General features: G+C 39.1%; 1 protein-coding gene and 1 non-coding gene across 6 annotated transcripts in view; both read right to left on the reverse strand.

Annotated features, from left to right (window-relative positions):
* IFT88 (intraflagellar transport 88) overlaps positions 1–18,848 on the reverse strand; it is a 149,215-nt gene extending 130,367 nt beyond the window's left edge. For 3 of the 5 annotated variants that reach the window (XM_078070594.1, XM_078070592.1, XM_078070593.1), the window contains exons 1-3: positions 18,693–18,823; positions 14,141–14,236; positions 9,304–9,366 (exon numbers count right to left, since the gene is read on the reverse strand). In XM_078070594.1, coding sequence (XP_077926720.1) covers positions 9,304–9,366; positions 14,141–14,230 — 153 coding nt within the window. In that variant the 5' untranslated portion in view covers positions 14,231–14,236; positions 18,693–18,823. Of the gene's footprint in view, positions 1–9,303; positions 9,367–14,140; positions 14,237–18,692 lie in introns of all 5 variants that reach the window. The other 2 variants (XM_036106633.2, XM_078070595.1) reach the window with 2 other exon arrangements.
* A 6,942-nt stretch (positions 18,849–25,790) lies between these two features.
* On the reverse strand, positions 25,791–25,894 carry LOC118544731 (U6 spliceosomal RNA). Its single transcript, XR_004921743.1, has one exon. It is a non-coding gene; the product is annotated as a U6 spliceosomal RNA (small nuclear RNA).
* Between the last annotated feature and the right edge of the window lie 313 nt (positions 25,895–26,207).

Genomic DNA, 26,207 nt, shown 5'->3' on the forward strand with positions numbered 1-26,207 from the left:
TACTGGGAATGATCTCTAGGCCTCTGGAATGTCCTGCCTGATATGTATATCTTTGTTTTCCAGAGGCTTTGGCCACCAGACAATCCAACAATGTGATTTATGATGGGAGCTTTAGGACAAATAGTATCAGTTCAACTTCCAGAGTTATTAGTCTAAACCTCCAGGAGGGGCTGGAGACTAAACATCAGCCATGCAGACAGTATGTGATAGAGCCCCAGTAAAAACTCTGGATACCAAAGTTCTAACTGGTTTTCCCTAGTTGGCAATACTACGTAAGTAATGTCATCATACACAGAGGCCAGGAGAAGTTAATGTCATGCATGATGCCACAGGAAAAGGATGACCAGATGTTCCACGTTTAGACCCACCAGACTCTGTCCTATGTGTCTCTTCCCTTTGCAGATTTTAACCATATCCTTCCCCTGTAATAAGCCATGAGTATAATATCCTTCAGTGAGTTCTGTGAGCCCTTTCAAAGAATTATTGAACCTGAAGGTGATTTTGGGAATCCCCTGAAGTTGCAATTGGTATCAGAAGTGAGAATAGTTTTGTGGAGGACTGTGTCCTCTAAGTGTATAGCTGGCTAAACTCATTGTAGGGAACCACATTAAATTCATTTACATAAATGTGATGGGAAAGCTATTCACAAGGTCCTTTCCATTGTAAGTGGTTTAATATTAATCACTTATTTTTGCTAAATAATATATATGGCAGGGAGGAAAGAGAGAAAGTAACAAAGTGAGAGAAGATGAAAGCAAAAGGACACTTCATCTAAAGCAGAGGAGTTGCTATATTTCAGTTTCTCAACTTTGGCACCATTGACCTCTTACCATATAACTCTTATGGTGGGGGCGGGGGGCATCTCTGCCTGCTACCCAATAGATGCCAGTGGCACTCACCCAAGTTGTGACAACCAAAAATATCTCAAGGGCAAAGGTACCTTGAGACAGTTGTGGAGAACCGAGAATCACTGCTATATAGTAGTGAACAAGTGGGGAGAAGCAGCTCAAAAAAAGGAATATTAGACATAAAACATTATGGATAGAACTTTCTATTCTTCACTATTTTACTTAGTGCCAACCTTGTTTATTTTCAACTACAAAAAAAGCTTGACAAATTTTATGCACTGCAGAAGGCAGATGCTTTCCACGATACATACAAAAATTTTAACATTACTACTGAAAAAAATCACCCCAGCAATTTATGCATTGGTAGAATGCATAATTAACAGATTAGTTAACAGAAACTAGAAACTAGAAAACTAGAAAGGTAAATTTTTTTTTTTTTTTTTTTTTTGACAGAGAGAGACACAGAGAGAGAGGAAACACAAGCAGGGGGAGTGGGAGAGGGAGAAGCAGGCTTCCCACTGAGCAGGGAGCCCGACATGGGGCTCGATCCCAGGACCCTGGGATCATGACCTGAGCCGAAGGCAGACGCTTAACGACTGAGACACCCAGGCGCCCTGAAAGGTAAATATTTTTTAAGCAATGAGCATTTTAGGTAAATACACCCCAACACTTTACATAATAATATTTATATTTTCAAGTGTATAAAGAAACTTTTTGATCTAAAATACTTTTAAAACTCACTGGACACACTAAAAGCTACAAAACATTATAGAAAGAAATTAAAAACACAAATAAATAAAAAGTTATCGCATGCTGAAGGACTGGAAAACTTAATATTGTTAAGATGTTGCTACTACTCAAAGCAATCTACAGGTTCAGTGAAATCTCTACCAAAATTCCAATTTCATTTTTTGAAGAAATAGAAAAATTCATCCTAAAATTCATTTGATTACAAAGCTACTATATGTAAACAATATGGTACTGGCATAGACACAAACAGACCAATGGAATAGAAAAAAAAGTGCAGAAAAAACCTTCCTGTATATGGTCAAATGATCTTCAACAAAGGTGTGAAGAGCACATAATGAGGAAAGGTCAGTCTCTCCAACAAATGGTGCTGGGAAAGCTGGATATCTACTTGCAAAAGAATGAAATTAGAGCCTAATCTTACACAGACACACAAAATATTAACTCCAAGTGGATTAAAGGCCTAAGCATAAAACCTAAAACTAAAACTCCTAGAGGAAAACATAGCAGAAAACTTTCATGACACTGGATGCAGCAATGATTTCTTGGATTTGATATCAAAAGCACAGGCAACAAAGTGAAAACAGAAAAATGGGGCTACATCAAACTTAAAAACTTTTATGCATCAAGGGCACAATCAACAGAATGAAAAGGCAACCTTTGAAATGGGACAAAATAACGCAGATCATATATCTGATAAAGGGTTAATATCCAGAATATAGAAACACCTATATTTCAACAACAAAAAAAATCAGCCCAAGTAAAAAATGGATAAAGGACTTAAATAGACATACAAATGGCCAACAAACACACAAAAAGATATTCAACATTACTAATCATCAGAGAAATGCAAATCAAAATTACAGTAAGAATCATTGTATACCTGTTAAATTGCTACTATCAAAAAATAGAAAGTAAATGTCAGTGAGGTTGTAGAGAAAATGGAACCCTATTACAGTTAATGGGATTGTAAAATCGTGCAACTGCTATGAAATTAACAATATGGAGGTTCCCCAAAAAATTCAAAATAGAATTACCATGGGATATAGCAATCTTACTTCTGGGTATACATCCAAAGAACTGAAAACAGGGTGGCATAGAGACATCTGCACACCTATATTCATAGCAGCACTATTCATAATAGCCAACAGGTAGGAGTACCCCAAGTATCCATGGAATACAACGTGATACATACAATGGATTATTAGCCTTAAAAATGAAGGAAATCCTGTCACATCCTACAACACAGATGGACCTTGAAGACATTATGATAAGTGAATTAAGCCAGTCACAAAAAGACAAAAACTGCATAATTGCACTTATATGAGGTACCTAAAGTAGTCAAATTCATAGAGTCAGAAGGCAGAAAGATAGCTGCCAGGAGCTGGAGGGAGACTGAAGTTTCATTTAATGGGTACAGAGTTTCCGTTTGGGAAGATAAAAAAGTCCTGGAGATCTGTTTCACAAGAATGACAATATATTTAATGTACTGAACCATGAATTTAAAACTGGTTACAATGAGGGGTGATTGGAGAAGATGGTAGTGGAGCAGGAGGATGCTAGGCTCACCTCATCCCACAAATACAACTAGATAACTTTCAAATCATCCTAAATACTCCAGAAATGAATCTGAACACTGGCAGAACAAACTCCACAACTAAAGGTAGAGAAGAGGACACACTGAAGAAAGTAGGAAGTGCAGAGACAGGGTTTAGGCAGAAACATGGCTGCAGCAGTGGGAAGGAGCGGCGGTGGTGGGGAAGGGTGAGAGACAGACTAACAGGAGAGAACACAAGGAAAACCAATTCCCATAGAAATTGGCTTGGAAAGCTAAATGGGCCAAATTCCATGGATTCTGGTAAGCAGTGGGACTTAAAGCCTGGAGTTTTAAAGATTAGCAGGTGTGGCCAGGATAGAGCCTGGAGGGCATTGCACTACTCTTGGAGAGAAGGCAGATAAACAACCTGTGGACGCAAGGCATGGAAACCGTGATGTGAAGAGTGCCTGGGGCACACAGTGGGGAGGTTATTTGCTCAAGTCAGAGGGCGTCCCAGAGAGAGTGTTCATGGAGAGACCCTGCCAAGAACAAGTAAATTGGCTGTTGCCATTTCCCTCCCTTGCCCTTCAGCATAAGCATAGGACCACCTGTAGGAACCAGCACAGTGCAGACATTTGCTACCTGACTTGCTTACACCAAGCCCATCCCCCATACTCCAATGAAAACGCACTTTGCAGTCAGGATTGCCTAAGGCCCAGTACTACACACCCCTTCCCCCAGAAGACCAGCCCAAACCTCTACCAACACTGTGCCTCCCCAAGAGGGAATTTTGCAGACTCTCAGTTCCAGTGGCAGTGGTGACAGGTCTTATTTCACAAACAGGTCGGGGCACACCTCATTAAAATTTGCCACATTCAGACCAGGGACCAAAAACTGTCCACAGCAGGCAAAGAGAGCCTCTGCAGATGACTGGCCTGAAGGATAAAGCAGCCAGGACACAGCAGCAAGTACCCATAGTACACACAGGAGACACTCCTGGAAGTGCGAGGCCCTGGGGCACAGGGACGCTACACAGCAGGGCACTACAGGACCTCTTCTATATAAGGCCACTACCCTCAAGAACAGGAGACACAGCTGACTTTCCTAACACAGAGAAACAAGCACAGAGACTTAGACTGAATGAGAAGACAGAATGAAAGAACAGAGGGCAAGGCCACGGCAGGAGATCTAAGCAAAACAGATATAAGTAACAGGCCTGATAGAGAATTTAAAGTAGTGATCATAAAGATGTTCACTGGACTTGAGGAAAGAGTGAAAGACATGAATGAGACCCTTAATACAGATATAAGGTATAACATAGCAGAGGTAAAAGTACAATAAATGAAATGAGAAACATGCATGGTGGAAGGAACAACAGGCTGGAAGAAGCAGAAGAACAAATTAATGACCTAGAAGACAGAGTAGTGGAGAGTAATCAAGCTGAACAAAAGGGAGAAAAAAAGAATTATGCAAAACGAGAACAGACTTAGGGAACTCAGAAATGTTAAAGGGGATTCTTTGAGTGGAAAGGAAAGACCAAAAGTGACAGTAAGAAAGTAGGAAACACAAAAGCAGTAAAAATGAGTATTTTATAAAAAAATCAGTCAAGGAACTCAAAATAAAAGGATGTAAAATATGACATCTAAAGTGTGCGGAGAACAGGAGTGAAGAATGGGTTCAAACTCAAAACGACATCAACATCTTTAATATAGATGGCTATATGCTGAAGATGCTATTTTCCAACCTAATGGTAACCACAAATCAAAAACTAATAAATATGGAAAGAATAAAGAGAAAGAAATCCAAATATATCACTAAAGAAAACCAGCAAACCATAAAACAGGAAAGACAAAAAAAAGGATCAGAGAAAAATCTTCAGAAACAACCACAAAACAGCTAATAAAATAGAAATAAATACATATCTATCAATAATTACTTTTAATGTAAATGGACTAAACATTCCAATCAAAAGACATAGGGTAACAAAATGGATTAAAAAACATGGCCCATCTATATGCTGCCTGTGAGAGACTTATTTTAGATCTAAAGCCACCTGCAGATTGAAAGTGAGGGGACAGAGAAATATTTATTATGCAAAGGGATGTCAAAAGAAAGTCAGAGTAGCGGGGCGCCTGCCTTTGGCTCAGGTCCTGGGATCGAGCCCTGCATCAGGCTCCCTGCTCAGCAGGAAGCCTGTTTCTCTCTCTCCCTCTGCCTGCCTCTCTGCCTACTTGTGCTCTCTATCTCTCTGTCAAATAAATAGAAATCTTTAAAAAAAAAAGCCAGAGTAGCAACACTTACATTAGACAAACTAGATTTTAAAACAAAGACTGTAACAAGAGACAAAGGAGGACACTATATAATAATAAAGGGGACAATCCAACAAGAAGATATAACAATTATAAATATTTCTGCACCCAACATGGGAGCACCCAAATACATAAAACAATAACAAACACAAAGGAACGAATTGATAATAATACAGTAACAGTAGGGGACCATAACACCCCACTTACATCAATGGACAGATCATCTAAACAGAAAATCAACAAGGAAACAATAGCTTTTCATGACATGCTGGAACAGATGGATTTAACAGATATATTTAGAACAATCCATCCTGAAACAGCAGAATACACATTCTTTTCAAGTGCATACAGAACATTCTTCAAAACAGATCACATATTAGGCCACAAAACAGGCCTCAATCAATTCAAGAAGACTGAAGTCATACCATGTGCCTTTTCTGACCACAATGCTATGAATCTAGAAGTCAACAAGAAAAACTCTGGAAAGACCACAATACGTGGAGGTTAAATACCATGCTACTAAACAGTGAATGGGTCAAACAGGACATAAAAGAATAAAAAAGTACATACAAACAAATGAAAATGAAAACACGACAGTCCAAAACCTTTGGGATACAGCAAAAGTGGTTCTAAGACAGAAATATATAGCAATAAAGGCCTACCTCAAGAAGCAAGAGAAAAATCTCAAATAAACCACCTATCCTTACACTGAAAGGAGCTAGAAAAAGAACAATAAACAAAGGATAAACCAGCAGAAGGAAGGAAATAATAAAGATCAGAGCATAAATAAATGACATAGAAACTAAAAAAAGAACAGATCAATGAAGCCATTGTTGGTTCTTTGAAAAAATTAATAAAATTGATAAACCTCTAGCCAGGCTTATCAAGAAAAAAAAAGAAAGGACTCAAATCAATCAAGTCACAAATGACAGAGGAGAAATAACAATCAACACTACAGAAATACAGTTATAAGAGAATATTATGAAAAACTATATAGCAACAAATTGGACAACCTGTGGAAGGGGAGAAGATATTTGCAAAAGATATTTGTAGAAGAAATGGATAAATTCCTAAAAACATATAAGTTACCAAAACTGAAACAGGAATAAACAGAAAATTTGAAGAGACCAATAGCCAGCCAAGAAATTGAATTAGTAATCCAAAAACTCCCTATGAATAAAACTCCAGGACCAGATGGCTTCCCAGGCAAATTCTACCAAACACATAAAGCTCAAACTATTCCAAAAAATGGAAAAGGAAGGAAAACTTCCAAATTCATTCTACAGGTCAGCATTATCCTGATACCAAAACCAGATAAAGGCAACACTAACAAAGAGAACTACAGGCCAATATCTCTGAGGAACACAGATGCAAAAGTTCTCAACAAAATACTAGCAGACTGAATCCAATAATACATTAAAAATACCATTCACCACGATCAAGTGGGATTTATTCCTGGATTGCAAGGGTGGTTCAATATTTCAAATCAATCAATGTGATACACTACATTAATAAGAGAAAGGATAAAAACCATGTAACCATTTTAATAGATGCAAAAAAGCATTTGACAAAGTACAACATGCATTCCTGATAAAAAATCCTCAACAGAGTATGTTTAGAGGCAACATACTTCAACATAATAAAGGCCATACATGAAAAACGCACGGCTAACAACATCCTAAATCGGGAGAAACTGAGAGCTTTTCATCTATAGTCAGGAATAAGACAGGGATGTCCACTCTCACAACTCTTATTAAGCATGTACTGGAAGTCTTATCCACAGCAAACACACAACAAAAAGAAATAAAAGTCATCCAAATTAGCAAGGAAGAAGTAAAACTTTCACTATTTGAAGATGACATGATATTCTACATAGAAAACCCAAAAGACTCCACCAAAACACTGGTAAAACTGATAAATTCAATAGTCACAAGACACAAAATCAACATACAGAAATTTGTTGTGTTTTTATAATGAAGCAGCAAAAAGAGAAATTAAGGAATCAATCCCATTTACAATCCCACCAAAAATAATAAGATAACTAGGAATGAACCTAACCAAAGTGGTGAAAGACCTGTACTCTGAAAACTATCAAACACTGATGAAAGAAACTGAAGAGGATACAAAGAAATTGAAAGATAGTCCATGCTCATGGATTAGAGGAACAAATATCATTAAAATGTTGGTACTACCCAAAGCAATCTATACATTTAATGCAATCCCTATCAAACCCAACAGCATTTTTCACAGAACAAGAACAAACAATCCCAAAATTTGTATGGAAGCACAAAAGAGCCCAAATAGCCAAAGCAATCTTGGAAAAGTAAAGCAAAGGTGGAGGCATCACAATTCCAGACTTCAAGGTATGTTACAGAGCTGTAGTAAGCAAAACACTATGGTCCTGGCACAAAAATGGACATGTATATCAATGGAACAGAATAGAAAACCCAGAAATGAGCTCACAACTATATGGTCAATTAATCTTCAACAAAGCAGGAAAAGAATATCTAACGGGAAAAAGATTGTCTCTTCAATAAATGGTGCTGGGAAAACTGGACAGCCACATGCAAAAGAATGAAACTGTACCATTCTCTTACACCATACACAAAATAAACTCAAAATGGATTAAGAACCTAAATTTGAGATCTACAACCACAGAAGTCCTTGAAGAACGCACAAGAAGTAATTTCTCTGGCACTGGCCATAGCAACTTTTTCCTAGATAGGTCCCAAGGCAAGGGAAATTAAAGCAAAAATAAACTACTGGGACTACATCAAAATAAAAAGCTTCTGCATGGCAAAGGAAACAATCTAGAAAACTAAAAGTCAACCTCTGGAAGGGGAGAAGATATTTGCAAATGACCTATCCAATAAAGGGTTACTATCCAAAATATATAAAGAACTTATAAAACTCAACACCCAAAAAACAAATAATCCAGTTAAAAAACAGACAGAAGACATGAACAGACATTTCTCCAAAGAAGACATCCAGATGGCCAACAGACACGTGAAAAGATGATCATCATCGCTTACCATGAGGGAATGCAAATCAAAACTACAATTAACTACCACCTCACCCCTGTCAGAGTGGCTAAAATCAACAACACAAGAAACAACAGGTGTTGGTGAGGATGTGGAGAAAAAGAAACACCCTTGCACTGTTAGTGGGAATGCAAACTGGTACAACCACTGTGGAAAACAGTATGAAGGTTTCTCAAAAAGTTAGAAAACTACCCTATGATCCAGCAATTGCACTACTGAGTATTTACCCAAAAAATACAAAAACACTGCTTCAAAGGGATTCATGCACCCATATGTTTACAATAGCATCATTTACAATAGCCAAATTATGGAAGCAGCCCAAGTGTCCATCGACTGATGAATGGATAAAGAAGAGGTAGTATATATATAAAATGGAAAATTATTCATTCATAAAAAGGAATGAAATCTTGCCATTTGCAAGGAAATGGATGGAGCTAGGGAGTATAAAGCTAAACAAAATAAGAGAAAGACAAATGTCATTTGATTTCACTCATATGTGGAATTTATGAAACAAAACAAATGAGCAAAGAGAAAAAAAGAAAGACAAATCAAGAAACAGACTCTTAGCTATAGAGAACAAACTGATGGGTACCAGAGGAGAGGTGGGTGGAGGGATGGGTGAAATAGGTGTTTGGGATTAAGGAGGGCACTTGCTGTGATGAGCACCAGGTGATATATGGAATTGTTGATTCACTATATGCTACACCTGAAACTAATATAACACTGTATTAACAACTAGAATTAAAAAATAAAATGAAAAGTGGCTAAGATGGCAAATTTTATGTGTTTTTTTACCACAACAACAAAAACAATTCACTTACTGGAAGTCTTCTGCCATGACTAGTTCTCACTGCTTGCTGAAAAGCTGTGTCATTCTCTAATTCCTAAAATGAAAAGGCAAATTTAACATTCAATATGAAGGAAGAATTAAAAAAAATAAGTTTAATGTCTTCTGTTTGGTATTCATGATCCTCTATAATTCATCTTACCCCATCTGTTGATATCTAGGTAGTGGCTCAAGGACTCCTGTCCTCAAAGCTCCCCCGTCACGCTACCCAAATGTCAAGCTTCCTTTCTTGTCTAGGAAGAGGAGTACTGGTAATGTCAGTCAACTGTAAGGTATTTTATTGGCCATGTTTAAATGCGTGGTATCATTATGCCTGGTTAAAAGATCAAGGACACAAGGATATGGCCTTTCTTCTTCCTTCTTCCAAACAGCAAGAGCAGTAAGAGCAGGGAAACACATCTCTTTCTCACCCTCTCTCTTTTTTTTAAGATTTTATTTATTTATTTGAGAGAGAGAGACAGAGAGGGACAGAGAGAGCACAAGCAGGGGGAGAGGCAGGCTCCCTGCTGAGCAAGGAGCCCGATATGGGGCTCGATCCCAGAACCTGGAGATCATGACCTGAGCCGAAGGCAGACACTTAACCATCTGAGCCACCCAGGCGCCCCCTCCCTCTCTTTCTCTCTGTCCTCTCTCCCTCCCTTCTCTTCTTCCATATGCTGGGACCATGGTTACTAGCCCCATCCTGAAAAAGCCTTAGGACATTTCATTTCACTGGAGAAGTCAAGTCTGTAATTCAGACTGGAGCTGAGCAAACAGAAGGCTCCACAGGGTCCAACCTGCTGTCCCATTTGGGGCCAAAGCCTCAGTTGAAGTAAAATGTTATTGTGCTTTGCTGATTCCTGCATGTACTCAGATTCTTCCTCAGGAAAGGTGAGGAAAGTAGTATTAGTCAAGAGCAAGATACAAATGTTCCTGGGTTTCCAGGACAAATGCCATTTTTAGACTCTCTCAAAAACACCCAGTCTTGCCAACCACCAACCTTCTAACCAGCCTTTATTTCCTACTCCTTCACCAACGCAAACTCTGGCTCTAACCCTTCGTACAGACGTTAGGGCAACTGTCAGATTTGCCTCTGATTTATTTCAGTCTACTTTCTGAAAAAATGTACTTGCTGATTGTCAAAAAAAAAAACCAAACAAATTAAAAAAGAGTCACTATCAATTAACTTTTAAAACCTCTGCAATTACAGTAAAATGTTTATATAACCAGGATGTTAATAAAATGCACTTTTTAAAAAAAGATTTTATTTGACAGAGAGAGAGCACAAGCAGGGGGGGAGCAGCAGGCAGAGGGAGAGGGAGAAGCAGGCTTCCCAATGAGCAGGGAGCCCGATATGGGGCTAGATCCCAGGACCTTGGTATCATGACCTAAGCCAAAGGCAGACGCTTAATGACTGAGCCACCCAGGAGCCCCTAAAATGCACTTTAAATGTGATTTTATTATGTCCAAGCATTCTTTGATTTTTACCGTAAAATAATCTTTATAACCTTCCATATCAACTACAGAAAATTAGTAAGTACACAATCCTCGGTTAGTTATGGAAACTAGGCAACTTTCATATGAAGTACAAAGCCAAAGGCAACCTTCAGCATCATTAATTATACTACTTTGGCAGATCCCTTAGGAAAAGGAAGTCTAGTATTCCTAAACGATAAATAAAATTTTATTTAATCAACTCAGTGAATCCTAACTAAATGACAAACTAAAAATTGTCAACAAACTCTCTAATTACAAATACCAAACTAACACAACTTTTGTAATTTTTCTTTGTTCATGATTTTATTAGCAATTTGCATAATCTATGAATATCTTAGAAAATGTTTCAATTAATTCATTTATATGTGAAACTTGTTATTATTCCAACTAATTAAGATATAAGAAAACTGTGGGTAAACCAAACGTCATTTTTATTTTACTATTTAATTTATTTTTATGTCTGGCGTCTGAATATTCTCTTTGAATTAAACAATGAAGCCACACTGTGATGACCTGAGAAGTTAGGAAATTTCTCTGGTGCTTTAAAACTGATCATATTCATTATCTATTAATTCTACTTCTGGGACTCTAGCCAAGGAAATGCTTGCTCAAAATACAGAAAATCATTTTTGCATAAAATTGTTCACTGCATAGTTGTTATTTACAACAGCAGAAAACTAGAAATAAATATCCTATGATCTGAAAATAGTTCTAATCATCTATACATATTCAGTAAAATGCAGCAATTAAAATTAAACAGTTGACCTTGAAAAACACAGGTTTGAACTGTGTGGGTCTACTTACATGTGGATTTTTTTTCCCAGTGAATATACTGGGGGGCGCTGGGTGGCTCAGTAGTTAAGCGTCTGCCTTCGGCCCAGGTTATGATTCCAGGGTCCTGGGACTGAGCCCCACATTCGGCTCCCTGCTCCATGGGAAGCCTGCTTCTCCCTCTCCCATTCCCCCTGCTTCTCCCTTTCCCACTCTCCCACTTATAATTCTTAATAATTTCCCTCTCTCACTGTGTCTGTCAAATAAATAAATAAAATCTTTAAAAATTATATATGTGTATATATACATATATAATTTCCCTATATATATAGAGAGAGAAATTTTTGAAGACTTGTGACAATTTGAAAAAACTTGCAAGCCATCCAGCTTAGAAATACAGAAAAAAATTTTAAAAAGATATTTTAAGGATACAGTATATGATATATATAAGATACAAAATATGTCTTAATTGATGATGTTATCAGTAAGGCTTCTGGTCAACAGTGGACTATTAGTAGTTAACATTTTGGGGGAGTCAAAAGTTATATGTGGATTTTTGATTGCATGGGGGGAAGGAAGAGAGTCAGTGTCCCTAAACCCCATGTTGTTCAACTGTATTTAAATTCTTAGTATCGTGGGCGCCTGGGTGGCTCAGTTGGTTAAGCGACTGCCTTCGGCTCAGGTCATGATCCTGGAGTCCCGGGATCGAGTCCCGCATCAGGCTCCCTGCTCAGCAGGGAGTCTGCTTCTCCCTCTGACCCTCCTCCCTCTCATGCTCTCTGTCTCTCATTGTCTCTCTCGCAAATAAATAAAATCTTTAAAAAAAAAAAAAAAAATTCTTAGTATCGTGAGACATTGCTTATGATGTAGTTGAATGTAAAAAAGCAAACAAGTAAATGCTAGTTCAATTCCAAACATGCTAAAAGAAAACTATATATCTATGCATGAAAGAAAGACAACGCAACAAAATGTTAACAGTAGTTATTTTGGAGTGATGAGATTATGGGTAATTTCTTTTTCAACAATGAGCATGTACATTTTTTATACATATAACTTTTAAAACTGGGAAAAAGGGGAAGGGTTCAGTGGTTTTCAAAATCTATGCAAACTTAGGAAAACACCTATGTTTTAATATGTTTTTAAAGATTTTATTTTTATTATTTATTTGACAGAGAGAGACACAGCGAGCGAGGGAACACAAGCAGGGGGAGTGGGAGAGGGAGAAGCAGGCTTCCCGCCGAGCAAGAAGCCAAGAAGCCAAGAAGCCCGATGCGGGGCTCAATCCCAGGACCTGGGATCATGACCTGAGCCGAAGGCAGATGCTTAATGACTGAGCCACCCAGGCGCCCCGACGCTTAACGACTGAGCCACCCAGGCGCCCCGTGTTTTAATATGTTTTTAAAAAGGAGTCTATATAACCATATCTATGTGTATACACAGTGTACACAAGGAGGGAAACACTTGTGTGTATTAAAAGACAGGAATACAGCAAAATGTCAAGTGATCAATTATATTAATCTATAGGTGATCTTTGGGTGACAGGATTTACATCATTTTATTTCTCTCCAAACTTCTGTATTTTGGATTTTCTACAAATGATTATATCTCTTAGATTTTTATTTCATATAGAGTAAGTGAATGGTTTCTATTTTCTTTGTTTTCTTTCCAGGCCTCACATTTACAGACTACCATTTTTCTCCAGAGCAAAAAACAACTGAAAAATTACTAAAAGCAATATAAAAAACTCTAGAATAAGATTTCCTAAATTCATATAAAGTCCTATAAATACTAGTATTTGATTATTATATACTAGCAAAAAAATTAACAACCATATCCTTCACCCTTACTTTTTTCACACACTATTTCAAGGTAACTTTATAAAAAAAAGTTTTGTTTTGTTGTTTTACAGTTTGGAAACTCTAACTCTCACAATGATATAAAGATTTAAAATATTCAAATATTTTTTTAAAAATTCAAATATTTGTCTTAATAACAATTTCATCTTTAGTTTAAGTAGATATAGATGATATAAATGGATGATAAATGATACCATTTTATCCAAAAATATATAGAGATACACATAAATTTACATAGGGAAATGTTTGGTGAGATAAGCATTATATGTTAACATTTATTTCTGGATGGTGACTGTTTCTGTGATTTTAATTTTCCTTTACACGTATTTCTATTTCCTAAGTTTTCTATAAAATACTCATATAATTAAAAGAAAAAAATCACTATATGACATTTCAAATTTATAGCATTTAAAAAAAACTGGTTTTAGATACCTCGAGTGACTTAAATCTTTCTACTTACACATTCAGATACCTAGTGTTGGAAAATACAAGTATATAATTGATCCTAATTTGTTTACATAACCTTTCTCATGATTTTCCCTTTTGCTGAAATTAGTATTATTAGAAGTTAGTACAAAGCCTAGCACTTTTCTAGGCTTTTAACCAGTTTATTTGATCTAAAGCATAATAGAACAGTCAAATCCAAAGTTTTCATGAACCAGCTGGTTAGCAAAGACCAACATAAAAAACTAGATTTATTTTTTTTACCTCAGTATCATAGGTTGGATTGTAGTCATTATAACCAGAATAAAGATCATCTTCATCTGTCTCTGGGGCCAGGTGTACATTTTGCATCATTTGTACCTATGAAAAATTGGCAGTGTAAATACGTTCTTGGTATATGAAATAATTCTTAATTGAAATAAAATATAACTACTTAACAACCTTTCTGGTCAAATTTACTGCTACATATTTTTATGACTTAAAATTTTGTCACATCAAATTCTCAAAACTAGGTGTCAAAACATTCATTCATTGCTCTCATTTCAAATTTATTCTGCACCTATTACATTAAAAGGACAGTGACAGGCACTCGAGAGAAGTACAGTTGGTTGCCCTTATTTTCAAAGAGCTTAGTATCAAATGAAGAACATATGTCAATTATAACGCAATGCAGAAACTACTACACACCCACTACAATGGTTAAATTTAAAAAACCAACAACACAAAAGGTCAGCAAGAATATGGAGTAATCTAAATAGTCATACACTGTTATTGGGGGTGTAATATGGTACAATTTTGGAAAAAAAGTCTGGCAGTTTCATAAAATTAACATTTATTTCTTATGACCCAGCAACACCACTCCAAGTATTTACCTGAGAGAAATGAAAACACTGGTCCACAAAAGTATTTATATAAGAATGTTCACAGGAGCTTTATTCTTTACAGCCAAAAACTAGAAACAGACCAGATGCCTATCAACACAATGGATAAGCAAATGTGGCATATTTATGCAACCAAGTATTATTCAGCAATAAAAAATAATGCACTGCTGACACACATAATATGGAAGAATTATGTTGAGTGAAATAAGCCTCACAAAACTGTACCTTATGTATCATTTCATTCATTTAAAATTCTAGGACAGGCAAAACTATTGTGGAAAACAATCGGAACAGTGGTTGCTTTTTAGGCATTGGGACTGGAGACTGAATGGAAAAGTACATGATTATAGAATTTTCTAGGGTGGTAAATATTCTATATCCTGACAGGGGTTTGGGTTATACTGGTATACGCACTTGTAAAAACTCAACAAATGCATACTTGAAATTTTTCTTTTCATTGTACATTTTTTCTTGAAAGAAAAACTGTAAATAAATAGCAAACTATAATTATTATGCATTTAAGGGAAAGCTTAATATCTGTAATTTAGTTTGATGTGCATAAAAATAATATGGATAAATGAATAGGTTTGTGATAAAGCAAGTACAGAAAAATGTTAATGGTAGAATCTATGTTGCAGGTATGACATTCACTGTAAAATTCTTTAAGCTTTACTGTACATTTGAAAATTTCCATAATAAAATGTTGAAGAAAAAGTGCAAGACAGAAAAAACAGATGTCAGAGAAAAATACAATTACGGTATACATATACTGTAAGTAAATGCAGTAATTACTAGAGAATTCGGGAAGAATTCTTGGACAAGTAATCATTCAAATTGAAAAATATTTTAGGCAATTTGGGGGAGGAGGCAGGCTAGCTACCCAAGAAATGCAGTATTGAACTACTTTATCTTAAAATACATATTTTCTTTAAAGCTTGTACAATGTTAACTGTGCCAGTAAATTCTGACAAAAATTTCAGCTTAATCTTATTGCTCAGTATAATGCCAAACCTATGTGGCTACTTGTAACCTTTAAAAAAATTTTTTACGTGAAATATAAAATTACTAATTTTTTATATAATTCACATATACATAAAATTTACCTTTTTAAGGTGTACAATTCAGTGGTTTTTAGTATACTCACAAGGTTGCGCAACCACCACCACTATCTAATTCCAGAACATTTTCATCAACCCATAAAGAAATCTGAGACCCTTTTAGCAGTTACTCTTCATTCCTCCCTCCACCTAGCCTATGGCACTAATCTACTTTGTCTCCATGGATTTGCCAATTCTGGACATTTTATATGGAATCATCAAATATGTAGCCTTTTATGTCTGGCTTCTTTCACTTAGCATAATGTTTTCAAGGTTCATCTATGTTGTAGCACGCATCAGTACTTCATTCCTTTTTTTTTTTTTAAAGATTTTTTTATTTATTTGACAGAGAGATACATAGCGAGAGGGGAACACAAGCAGGGAGAGTGGGAGAGGGAGAAGCAGGCTTCCCGCGGAGCAGGGAGCCCAATGTGGGGCTCGATCCCAGGACCCTGGGATCAGGACCTGAGCCAAAGGCAGATGCTTAACAACTGAGCCAACCAGGCGCCCCAGTACTTCATTCCTTTTTATGGTTGAATATTTTATCTATTAGTTAAAGGACATTTGGATTGTTTCACTTTACGGTTATTATCAATAATACTGCTATGAACATTTGTGTGCATTTAGTGTGGACCTAAATTTTCAATTCTATTGAGTGTATACCTAGGAATGGCATTGTTGGGGCATATGGCAACTCTACGTTTAATTCTTGGAAAAGCTGTTAGACTCCAAAGTGGCTGCACATTTTATATTCCACCAGCAATGTGTGAAGGTTCCAATTTCTCCATGACCTAGCCAACACTTGTTATTGCCCCTCTTTTTGATTATTGCCATTCTAATGGGTATATAATGGTATCTTTGTGGTTTTGATTTGCATTTCCTTGATGACTAATGATGCTGAGTATCTTTTCGTATACTTATTGACCATCGTTTATCTCTTTGGAGAAATGTCTGCTCAGATGCTTTGTCCATTTTTAAAAATTAGGTTGTCTTATCTGAGTTATAAAAATCCTTTATACATTCTGAATACTAGACCTTATCAGATTGATTTGCATATATTTTTATCCCATCCTATGCGCTGCCCTTTCATTTTCTCAATAGTACCCCTTGAGATGTCCTTTGAATTTTGATCATATACAATTTCTCCATTTTTTTCCTTGGTTGCTTGTGCTTTTAGTGTCACATCTAAAAAAAAAAAAACCACTGCCTAATCCCAGATCAAGAAGATTTACACCTGTTTTCTTTTAAGAGCTTTACAGTTTTAGCTCTTACACTTAGGTCTTTTGAGTTAATATTTCATTACTTTTTAGAGATGAAAACTATGAGAGAAAATGTCAATCAGATAGAAATGTTCACTTCACACACCACCAAAAGTATTAAAAGTCACCAGGATACAAACTCCCAGTTATAAAATAAATGTCATGAGGATGTAAATTACAGCATAGAGACCATAGTCATAATATTGTAATAACTTTGGTGACAGATGGTAACTAGATTTATTGTGGTGATCATTCTGTAATGTATATAAATTTCAAATCACTATGTTGCACAGCTCAAACATAATATATATGTCAACTATACTTCAAGAAATAAAAATTTGAAAAATAAAAGTCACTGGTATAAGATAAAGAAAATATTTTAACTTAAAAGCTTTAGCTCAGAGAATGCTATACCAGTGGTTCTCAAACCTCAGCGTGTCTGAGAAACTGAAGGGCTTATTAAAATAGATTGTTACTCCCCCACCAGCAGAGTTTGTGATTCATTAAATCCTGGGTGGGAGTCATCATCATCCCCTCTATTCCTTTACAGTATGCATTTCATACAGTGTGCTGGTCTGAGAACCACACTTTGAGAACTTTCTTATTATGAGCCCCATTTCGGTCAGTTCAACTTACATGCATGTTATGAAAAAAAAGCGACTTTTAGAACTAGATATCCTTCTTGCTGGTGGCAACCACAATGAAATTAGCTTACATCTGAGACTATTGCTGAACAGACATCGAGTGAGCAAATTAATCTTAGAGATGCAGAAAGCGAGGCCAGGAAAAGTGAAGTATGGGTGACAGAGCAAATACTACAACTTCGGTTCTCTGGATTCCCCAAGGTTTCAAAAGCAGTTCATACACATAACAACCCATTCGTGTTGCAACGATCTGGGGATGACACTAATATAAATTAAGTGCCAGTAACATCTTTTTTAAAAATGGGAAAGGTTTTTTTTTGGTTTTTTTTATGATACTCTCCCACTAGTCAGTGGGATAGTTGAACAGTCTACATCCAAGATGCCTCAAAAGGTCACAAGCAGAAAAGGAAAGTGGGATTTTAGCCCTCGAAAGAATCCTGGAAAAACAATACGTCAAGTCTTTGGAATTTTGTTTCATCTTTTTGAGGCTGAGTACAGGTTTATGCCTTCTGTTGTGTTCTCTCATATTTCATGAATTAAACGTTTTATTAGAAAATTTCAAAAGCTTTACAGAACACACAAAAATAAAGATGACTGTTCAGTGTATCTGCTATGAAATGCAAGAGCTGGTGGAGAGGTCTCAGCTGGGTTCGAATTTCCCGGCTGCAGTGTTACTGATTTGGGACAGCCATCCGGTGCGGAGCAGCACTGCCCAGCCCTGCTTAGAGGAGTAACACAAACTCGCCGACTACGGGGATCAACGTTTGCGAACCAACGCCCGCGTTTCAGGGTGGACAGACGTGGGGCCTGCAGGCCGCGGCCAGCCCCAGGCGGTACGGAAGGAAGCGCCGGTGGGCAGGTAGAGCCCCTCCGCAAACCAAACCCCCGCCCCGCGCCGGCCCGAGGCACTCCTCGCCCCCGGGCCCTTCTCCTACCTCGCGGCGAGGGGGAGCAGGGAGAGCGCGGGTGTAGCGGGGTACGACGCGGCTTTCTCGAGAAATCTGCGAAGAGCCCGTGGAGGCCAGAGCGCGGCGCCCAAGTCGTTGCCACGCGCGGAATCCAAGGAAGCGGCTCCCACAGTGCTCCGCGCCAGAGCGCGGGGGGGTGGGGGAGAAAGTGGGGGTGGGGCGGGAGAGGATTGCGGCCGGGCGGGGGCGTGGCCGGGCGGCGCGGGCCCAGAGCTGGACCCGAGTGGAGGCGGGGACGGCTTGTGTGTGGCCGGAGCACGGTAGGGGTACGCAGTGCGCGGCCTCTATTTGGTGCGAAGGAAAGAAACCCGACGGTTTATAAATCCTGATGAAATCAGCCAGGAGGATTACCCGGGATGGTACTAGGTTACTATAAAGTATCTCCTGTAGCCATCACACTGATGTGAGCCTGCAAGCCCGAGATTCGTGTAATCATTGACTCCCTTTGGTCACCCTGTAGAGTTGCTCAGATGAGATGCCTGTCTCGGAGGCACCGGCTCCTTCTTCCCTCCTTCCTCATGTCTAGGTGTTCCCACAGCACCCTGTGTACGCCTTATCCAAGCACTTAATGTATCCTCGTCTGGTGAGTGTCTTAAAGGGCAGGAACTGAAACTTTGTGTCCCAAGCAGCTAGAACCAGGTTCATACTAAAAATAAATGCACAGTATGAATGAGAAATTCATAATTGTTTAATATCATTGAAGTTTGTTTTAGATTTTGAAGATTAATGGGAGTCATGCAGGGTAAGTCTAGACACCAATAATTAACGAGTTTCAAACATTAAGTACATGTTGGGAGACATATTTTTAATACATTATATGTATGTCAATATAGTGTTTTAATTATCATTATTCACAAGGTTATCTTGAGGAAAAATGAGGGGGAACAATTTTTTATGAATCTCTGGACTATTGTGTTTTAATTTAATGAGTCAGCTGGACTAGTCCATAGTACTTAGTTTTTTTTGTAAAACACTGGTACAGATGTTGCTGTGAGGATTTTTAAAGACACAATTAACAATTAAAACAGTAGACTTTGAGGGGCGCCTGGGTGGCCCAGTCGTTAAGCGTCTGCCTTCCGCTCAGGTCATGATCCCAGGGACCTGGGATTGAGCCCTGCATTGGGCTCTCTGCTTGGTGGGAAGCCTGCTTCTCCCTCTCCCACTCCCCCTGCTTGTGTTCCCTCTCTTGCTGTCTTTGTCTCTGTCAAATAAATAAAATCTTTACAAAAAAAAAAAAAAACCGGTAGACTTTGAGTACAGCAGATTACCCTCCATCATGTAGGTGGGCCTCATCCAATCAGTTAAAAGACTTATGAGAAAAGACTGATGTCCCTGGAGGAGGAGAGAATTCTGCCTCCAGGCTGCCTTCAGACCCCAGCTGCCACATCAGCCCTTCCCTAGGTCCCCAGCCTGTGGTCCTGCCCTACAGATTTTGGATTTGGCAGTCCCACAACTGCAGGAGCCAATTCCTTAAAATAAATCTTAATACATGCATTCTTTTGGTTCTCTTTCCGTGGAGAACTCTGACCAATAGAACTATTTCTTCAAGGATGTTTGTATAGGGAACAGTTTGGACCATTGAGATGGTTGTCTCCCTCCAGTGCAAAAGGCAGGTTTGTTGCTATCCAGTATATTAAAGATAATATCTCCCTCTGAGGCAAAGCTTGGGCACTTTGGCCTGCAGTCCATTATAAAAGATTAAAGTTTCCTAAGTTCAGGGCTCCTCAGCTGTGACACAAACCCATTGCATGTGCAGCATCCACCTGGCCTACCATCATGGGACTTGGGGAGGCAAGGAGAACTGAAAGGAATATGAAGCTCAGGCTGCTTGCTGTGCTGTGAAGAATAAAGTCCTTTGGTTCGGGTACTTTCTGCCAGCATTTATGAAACTGTGTTAGATTGTTAGTTTGGAAAGAGGGTAAACTCTTACACAGTTTTTGATAGTATCTAGCTACAATGCCTAGCTGAAAGCATGTATTTATTACATATTTGTTGAATTAATTAGGGAACACTGTACAGCTCTTCTCTCAAGTTGTTGCACTTCAATATATTAGACAATTTTTGTTCTCTTTTTAGGTCTCCAGGCCTAAATTTCTATAAATTTCTAGCTCTATAATTCTATAAAATTATCTACAGCTCTAAAATTCTATAGATTTCTAGCTCTCTCAAAAAATATTTTTATTGGAAAGAAATTCAAGTTCCTTTATACTTGGTTGCTCTATAAGCATGATATTACTTACCCAGAGAGTGATCAATCATCTCCTTCATTTTAAATATTGTAATGTAGATGTCACTTACTGAACATACACTCATAATTGACAGACAAAATGTTGGGGTCACATAGCTTGTATTTCTCAAATAAAAGCTCCACAGAGAACAGAGTTTTATCTTTTTTGTTGTAGACTATACTCTAGTACCTAGGGAAGTGCCTGAAAATAGTTGGCACTCAATAATTATTTATTGATGGGAGCGCCTGGGTGGCTCTGTCGTTAAGCGTCTGCCTTCAGCTCAGGTCATGATCCCAGGGTCCTGGGATCGAGCCCCCGCATCGGGCTCCCTGCTCTGTGGGAAGCCTGCTCCTCCCTCTCCCACTCCCCCTGCTTGTGTTCCCTCTCTCGCTGTGTCTCTCTCTGTCAAATAAATAAATAAAATCTTTTAAAAAAATTATTATTTATTGAATAAATTGCCAGGGCTTGTGATTACTTACATATAGAGGCAGGGGTGAATGAGAAACAAGCAACAAGCATGAATCTTACGTTTAGCATAAGCAATCGGGGAAAAACTCTAGTGCCACTAATTAATATGGAGAACACTATGGGAGAAGCAGATTTGAGAGAAAATAAGTTTAATTTTGAACATGAACATGTTGAGTTTCAGATGTCTGTAAAATGTGCAAATAGAGATGTTTGAGTAGGCAACTGTATATAAAGATGTAAAGCTCAGAGAAGAGATTCCATCTGGAGATATACATTTGGAATTCACGGCTCCCAAAAATTGATGGAGCAGAAGCCTGAGAGTGCATGAGATTATTCCTGGGGAGGAAGGTGTGGAAGGATGAGAAAAGAGAGCCTAAAACTTAGCCTCAGAAACTCATGATTTAAAGATTTTGATCAACAATAGCCAAACTATGGAAAGAGCTCAAATGTCCATTGACTGATGAATGGATCAAGAAGATGTGGTATATATACATAATGGAATATTACTTAGCCATCAGAAAGAATGAAGTCTTGACATTTGCAACAACATGGATGGAGCTAGAGTGTATTATGCTAAGCAAAATAAGTCAGTCAGAGAAAGACAAATACCATATGATTTCACTCATATGTGGAATTTAATAAACAAAACAGATGGGGCACCTGGGTGGCTCAGTCATTAAGCGTCTGCCTTCAGCTCAGGTCATGATCCCAGGGTCCTGGGATCGAGCCTCTCATTGGGCTCTCTGCTCCACGGGAAGCCTGCTTCTCCATGGGAAGCCTCCTACTCCCCCTGCTTGTGTTCCTTCTCTGCTTTATCTCTCTCTGTCAAATAAATAAATAAAATCTTAAAAAAAAAAAAAGAAACAAAACAGATGAACATATGGGAAGGGGAAAAAAAAAGAAAGACAAAAAAAAAACATAAGAGACCCTTAACAATAGAGAACAAACTGAGAGTTGACGGAGGGAGGTGGGTGGGGGATGGGATAAATGGGTGATGGTTATTAAGGAGGGCACTTGTTATGATGAGCACTCTCGTGGTCCCATTTTCTCTGCTGGATCTTCACTAAGTACAGACATAAAAAAGGCAATGGTGGGATTCATCCAGGGTTAGAATTTTTTAGGCAGTTGCAAAGAAAGGGCAGAGGGAAAAAAAGAGTTTTAACAGTAGACATGAAATTTAATATAAATAAAAGGGGAACTGAACTAAAGGGAGCTAATGAATAGGAGGAAAGTAGAGGAGTTAGGTTAGAAGTGCTGATGAGGTCAGAGGAACAGTTGCAGTAAGGTTACTTCAACAGATTGGAGAGTAGGCTTTCTGAATGAGTGTTGATGGAAGTAGTACAGTTTTGAGATGGTAATAAGGTCCAGGATTTGATGATAGGTGTGATCTGGAGGGAACCGTTTGGGATTCGGAGTCCAGAGTTGAGGTCACTGGACTAAGGTATACTGAGTCAGGTGGCAAATAAATGAGGGAGAGCAAGGAGAAAGTTGGAAGAGGTTTGAAAAAAGGTATACCAGATGGCTTGAGATTCACAGCCACAGAAGGGTTGCAAGAGGGTGGGGAACTGATGGTCTGAAAGCAGTGTGGGGAAGCCAAGGAGAAGCTACTAACCCTACTTCCTGACTCTGAGATCCCTGAGCAGTGAGAAAGTAACCTGAGAGGCCTTCATGGGAAGCAGTGTCCTTGGAGAACAGCCAGTTTTCCCCATTTAAGAGCAGAGAGGTGAGAGAATACTGGGGAAAGAGTTTGAAGGGGGCGCCTGGGTGGCTCAGTCGTTGGGCGTCTGCCTTTGGCTCAGGTCATGATCTCAGGGTCCTGGGATCAAGCCCTGCATCGGGCTCCCTGCTCAGCGGGAAGCCTGCTTCTCTCTCCCCCACTCCCCCTGCTTGTGTTCCCTCTCTCACTGGGTCTCTCTCTGTCAAATAAATAAATAAGATCTTAAAAAAAGAAGAAGAAGAAGAAGAAAGAGGTTGAAGATGTGGGGAAACCATCAACACAGGACAAAAATTCCAGTGGACTTGGGGAAGGGTTGGGCCAGGGTATGGCTGCTGACAGGAATGACTTGCTGTCCGGGTAGTGACCAAGGACAACAGGGATGTGAGAGGGGATGGCTTTAGACTGGACACTCTCTGGGAGGGCTTGGGCACATAGTCCTTACAGAATTCTTCTGGAAACTGAAAGAGAGGTGCAATGTTCCCTTTCTTCATGGCCAGCTGTTGATGGCGGTTGCAGGTCATCAGCAGGGGCTGGTACCCAGGAGCAAGTGGGCACCAGCCTTGTGGACATTTATTCAGTGGAGGGTGGTTGAGGGTGGGTATGTTCAGTCTGGTTTTGGGGTTTGGCTAGATGCTCTCACTGTCGTGGGGTCAGTACTCCTAAAGGTCTCTGTTGTCTGTCATCCATCAGTAATGCTATCTATCTAGCCGGCTACATTTCTCTCCAGTCATTCCTCTTCCCTCCATCTCCCTAATACCTAGAGGGTCTGGGCAACCATCTTCTCTTGTCTGTCAGGTTACCATAACTTCCTAATTTTTCTTGCTGCTTCCTCTTTAGTCTTCACTCTCTTTCAATTTATTGTTACACTGTCGTCAAAGTGATCATCCTTAAGTGAAAAGCTGATCACAGTATTCCCTGCTTAGAACCTTTTGGTGCCCTCCCTCCCCACTCTGCCTTGACCTCTGGACAAAGTCTAAACTCATAACGTGACTTATAAGGCCTTCACAGTCTCAGTACTCAGGATTCTTTGCTGCAGCCAAGAAAAACCAATTCATGCTAACTTAAGCAGAAAAGGAGTTTTTAAAAAAGGTATTAGGTAACTTACAGAATTGTCAGAGAGGCTAAGGAATAAGGTTTGGAAAAACAAAAGAAACTCAGGGAGGTAAGGCACAGACAAAATCAAATCAGAGGAACAAGCTGCCTAAATTATGGAGAGCAACCCTCAAAGTTTGCTCAGGACTGAGGGAATTCCCAGGATGTGGGATTTTCAATGATAAAATCAGGAAAATCCTGGGCAAACCAGAACAAGTTGGTTACCTTATAGTCTGCTGCTGTAGGCATCTGTCATTTTTTTTTTAAGATTTTATTTATTTGAGACAGGGAGAGTGAACAAGAGAGCACAAGCCAGGCGGGGAGAGGCAGAGGGAGAAGCAGACCCCCCTGCTGAGCAGGGAGCCCGATGTGGGGCTTGGTCCCAGGCTCCTGCGATCATGACCTGAGCCAAAGGCAGACACAACCAACTGAGCCACCCAGGCACCCTGGCACCTCTCATCTGATACCTTAATACTTGCCCTCCACTTAAGTCCTGCCATCTTGTCATTGGACACTTGATGTCACCTAGCTATATTCTGTTGTTTCTGGCATGTTCTGCCTTACCACTGGATACTGGGTTCTAGGCACCATGAACTATTTCTAACCATCTTGCCCTTCATTTTCCTCCAACCAGAATCAAAGTCCCAGATGGGAACATGAGCTGACTGGCTTTAGGTTGGTATACCAGGTTCCAGGAGCTCAAAGACAGGATATCTGCTCCCTTTGAGGTTTCTCCTGCTGATTTTGGGATTCTCCTAAAATGGAAAGGGTGTTCAGGTGTTAGACAGCCAAAAGTGACTAATGTCCATGACATTTCTCCTTTTTTTTTGCCTTCCTCACTTGCACATTATGCCCCAGGCTATACTTAACATCTTTCAAGCCACTGGAAGGTATCATGATCTCTCTCACGTCTAGGCCATTACATAAGCTGTTTTGTTTTTCCTTTTCTTTCTTTTTTTTTTTTAAGAAATTATTTATTTACCTGAGAGAGAAAAAGAGAGAGAGAGCATGAGCAGGGGGGAGGGGCGGAGGAAGAGGGAGAAGCAGACTCCTCGCTGAGCAGGGAGCCCAACACAGGGCTCGATCCCAGGACCCTAAGTTCATGACCTGAGCTGAAGGCAGATGCTTAACTGACTGAGCCACCCAGGCGCCCATTTTTGTTTCTTTTTTTTCTAAAATGGCCTTTCTACAGTCCTCTTAACTGAGCCACCCCTTTCTCCAGGATGCCTTCCCTAATCCTTGGTGTATTAGTTTGCTAGGGCTACCGAAACAAAATACCCCAGGCTGGGTGGTTTAAACAACAGAAATTTATTTTCTCAGAGTTCTGGATGTTGGAAGTCCATGATCAAGGTGTCAGCAGGGTTGGTTTCTGCTGGGTCTCTTTCCCTCGTTTGCACGCATCTGCCCTCTTGCTGCTGCTTCGCGTGGTTGTCCCTCTGTGCATGGCACCCCTGGTGTGTCTCTGTGTGTCCTAACCCCTTCTTGTAAAGACACCAGTCAGATTAGACTAAAACCCACCCTAAAGGCCTCATTTTAACCTAATTACCCCTTTTTTTTTGTTTTAATATGGATCACTTCATGAATTTGTATGTCAACCTTGTGCAGGGGCCATGCTAATCTCCATATCATTCCAATTATAGTATATGTGCTGCTGAAGCGACCACTAACCAAATGCAGTCACATTCTGAGATACTAGGGGTCAGGGCTTCAACATATGAATTTGGGGGGACATAGTTCAGTCCCTAACAGCTGGTTTATGTTAGGTCCTGTGTATGCCTGTAGTATGTTGATCTTCCACTATGAGGGCACATAGCACAGTTTCATAGTTTACTACTTATTTGTAAAAGTTTACCCAAGTCAACCCCATATTGCTGCTCACCACTGGATTCCCACCCCAGTACAACAAAACTTGATTTATCTGATAAGTAATTTAGGCACTGTGACAACCTTTCACCTATTCTTCCCAGAAAAATACCA

This window comes from Halichoerus grypus, chromosome 4, assembly GCF_964656455.1.
Source record: "Halichoerus grypus chromosome 4, mHalGry1.hap1.1, whole genome shotgun sequence".
NCBI lineage: Eukaryota > Metazoa > Chordata > Mammalia > Carnivora > Phocidae > Halichoerus > Halichoerus grypus.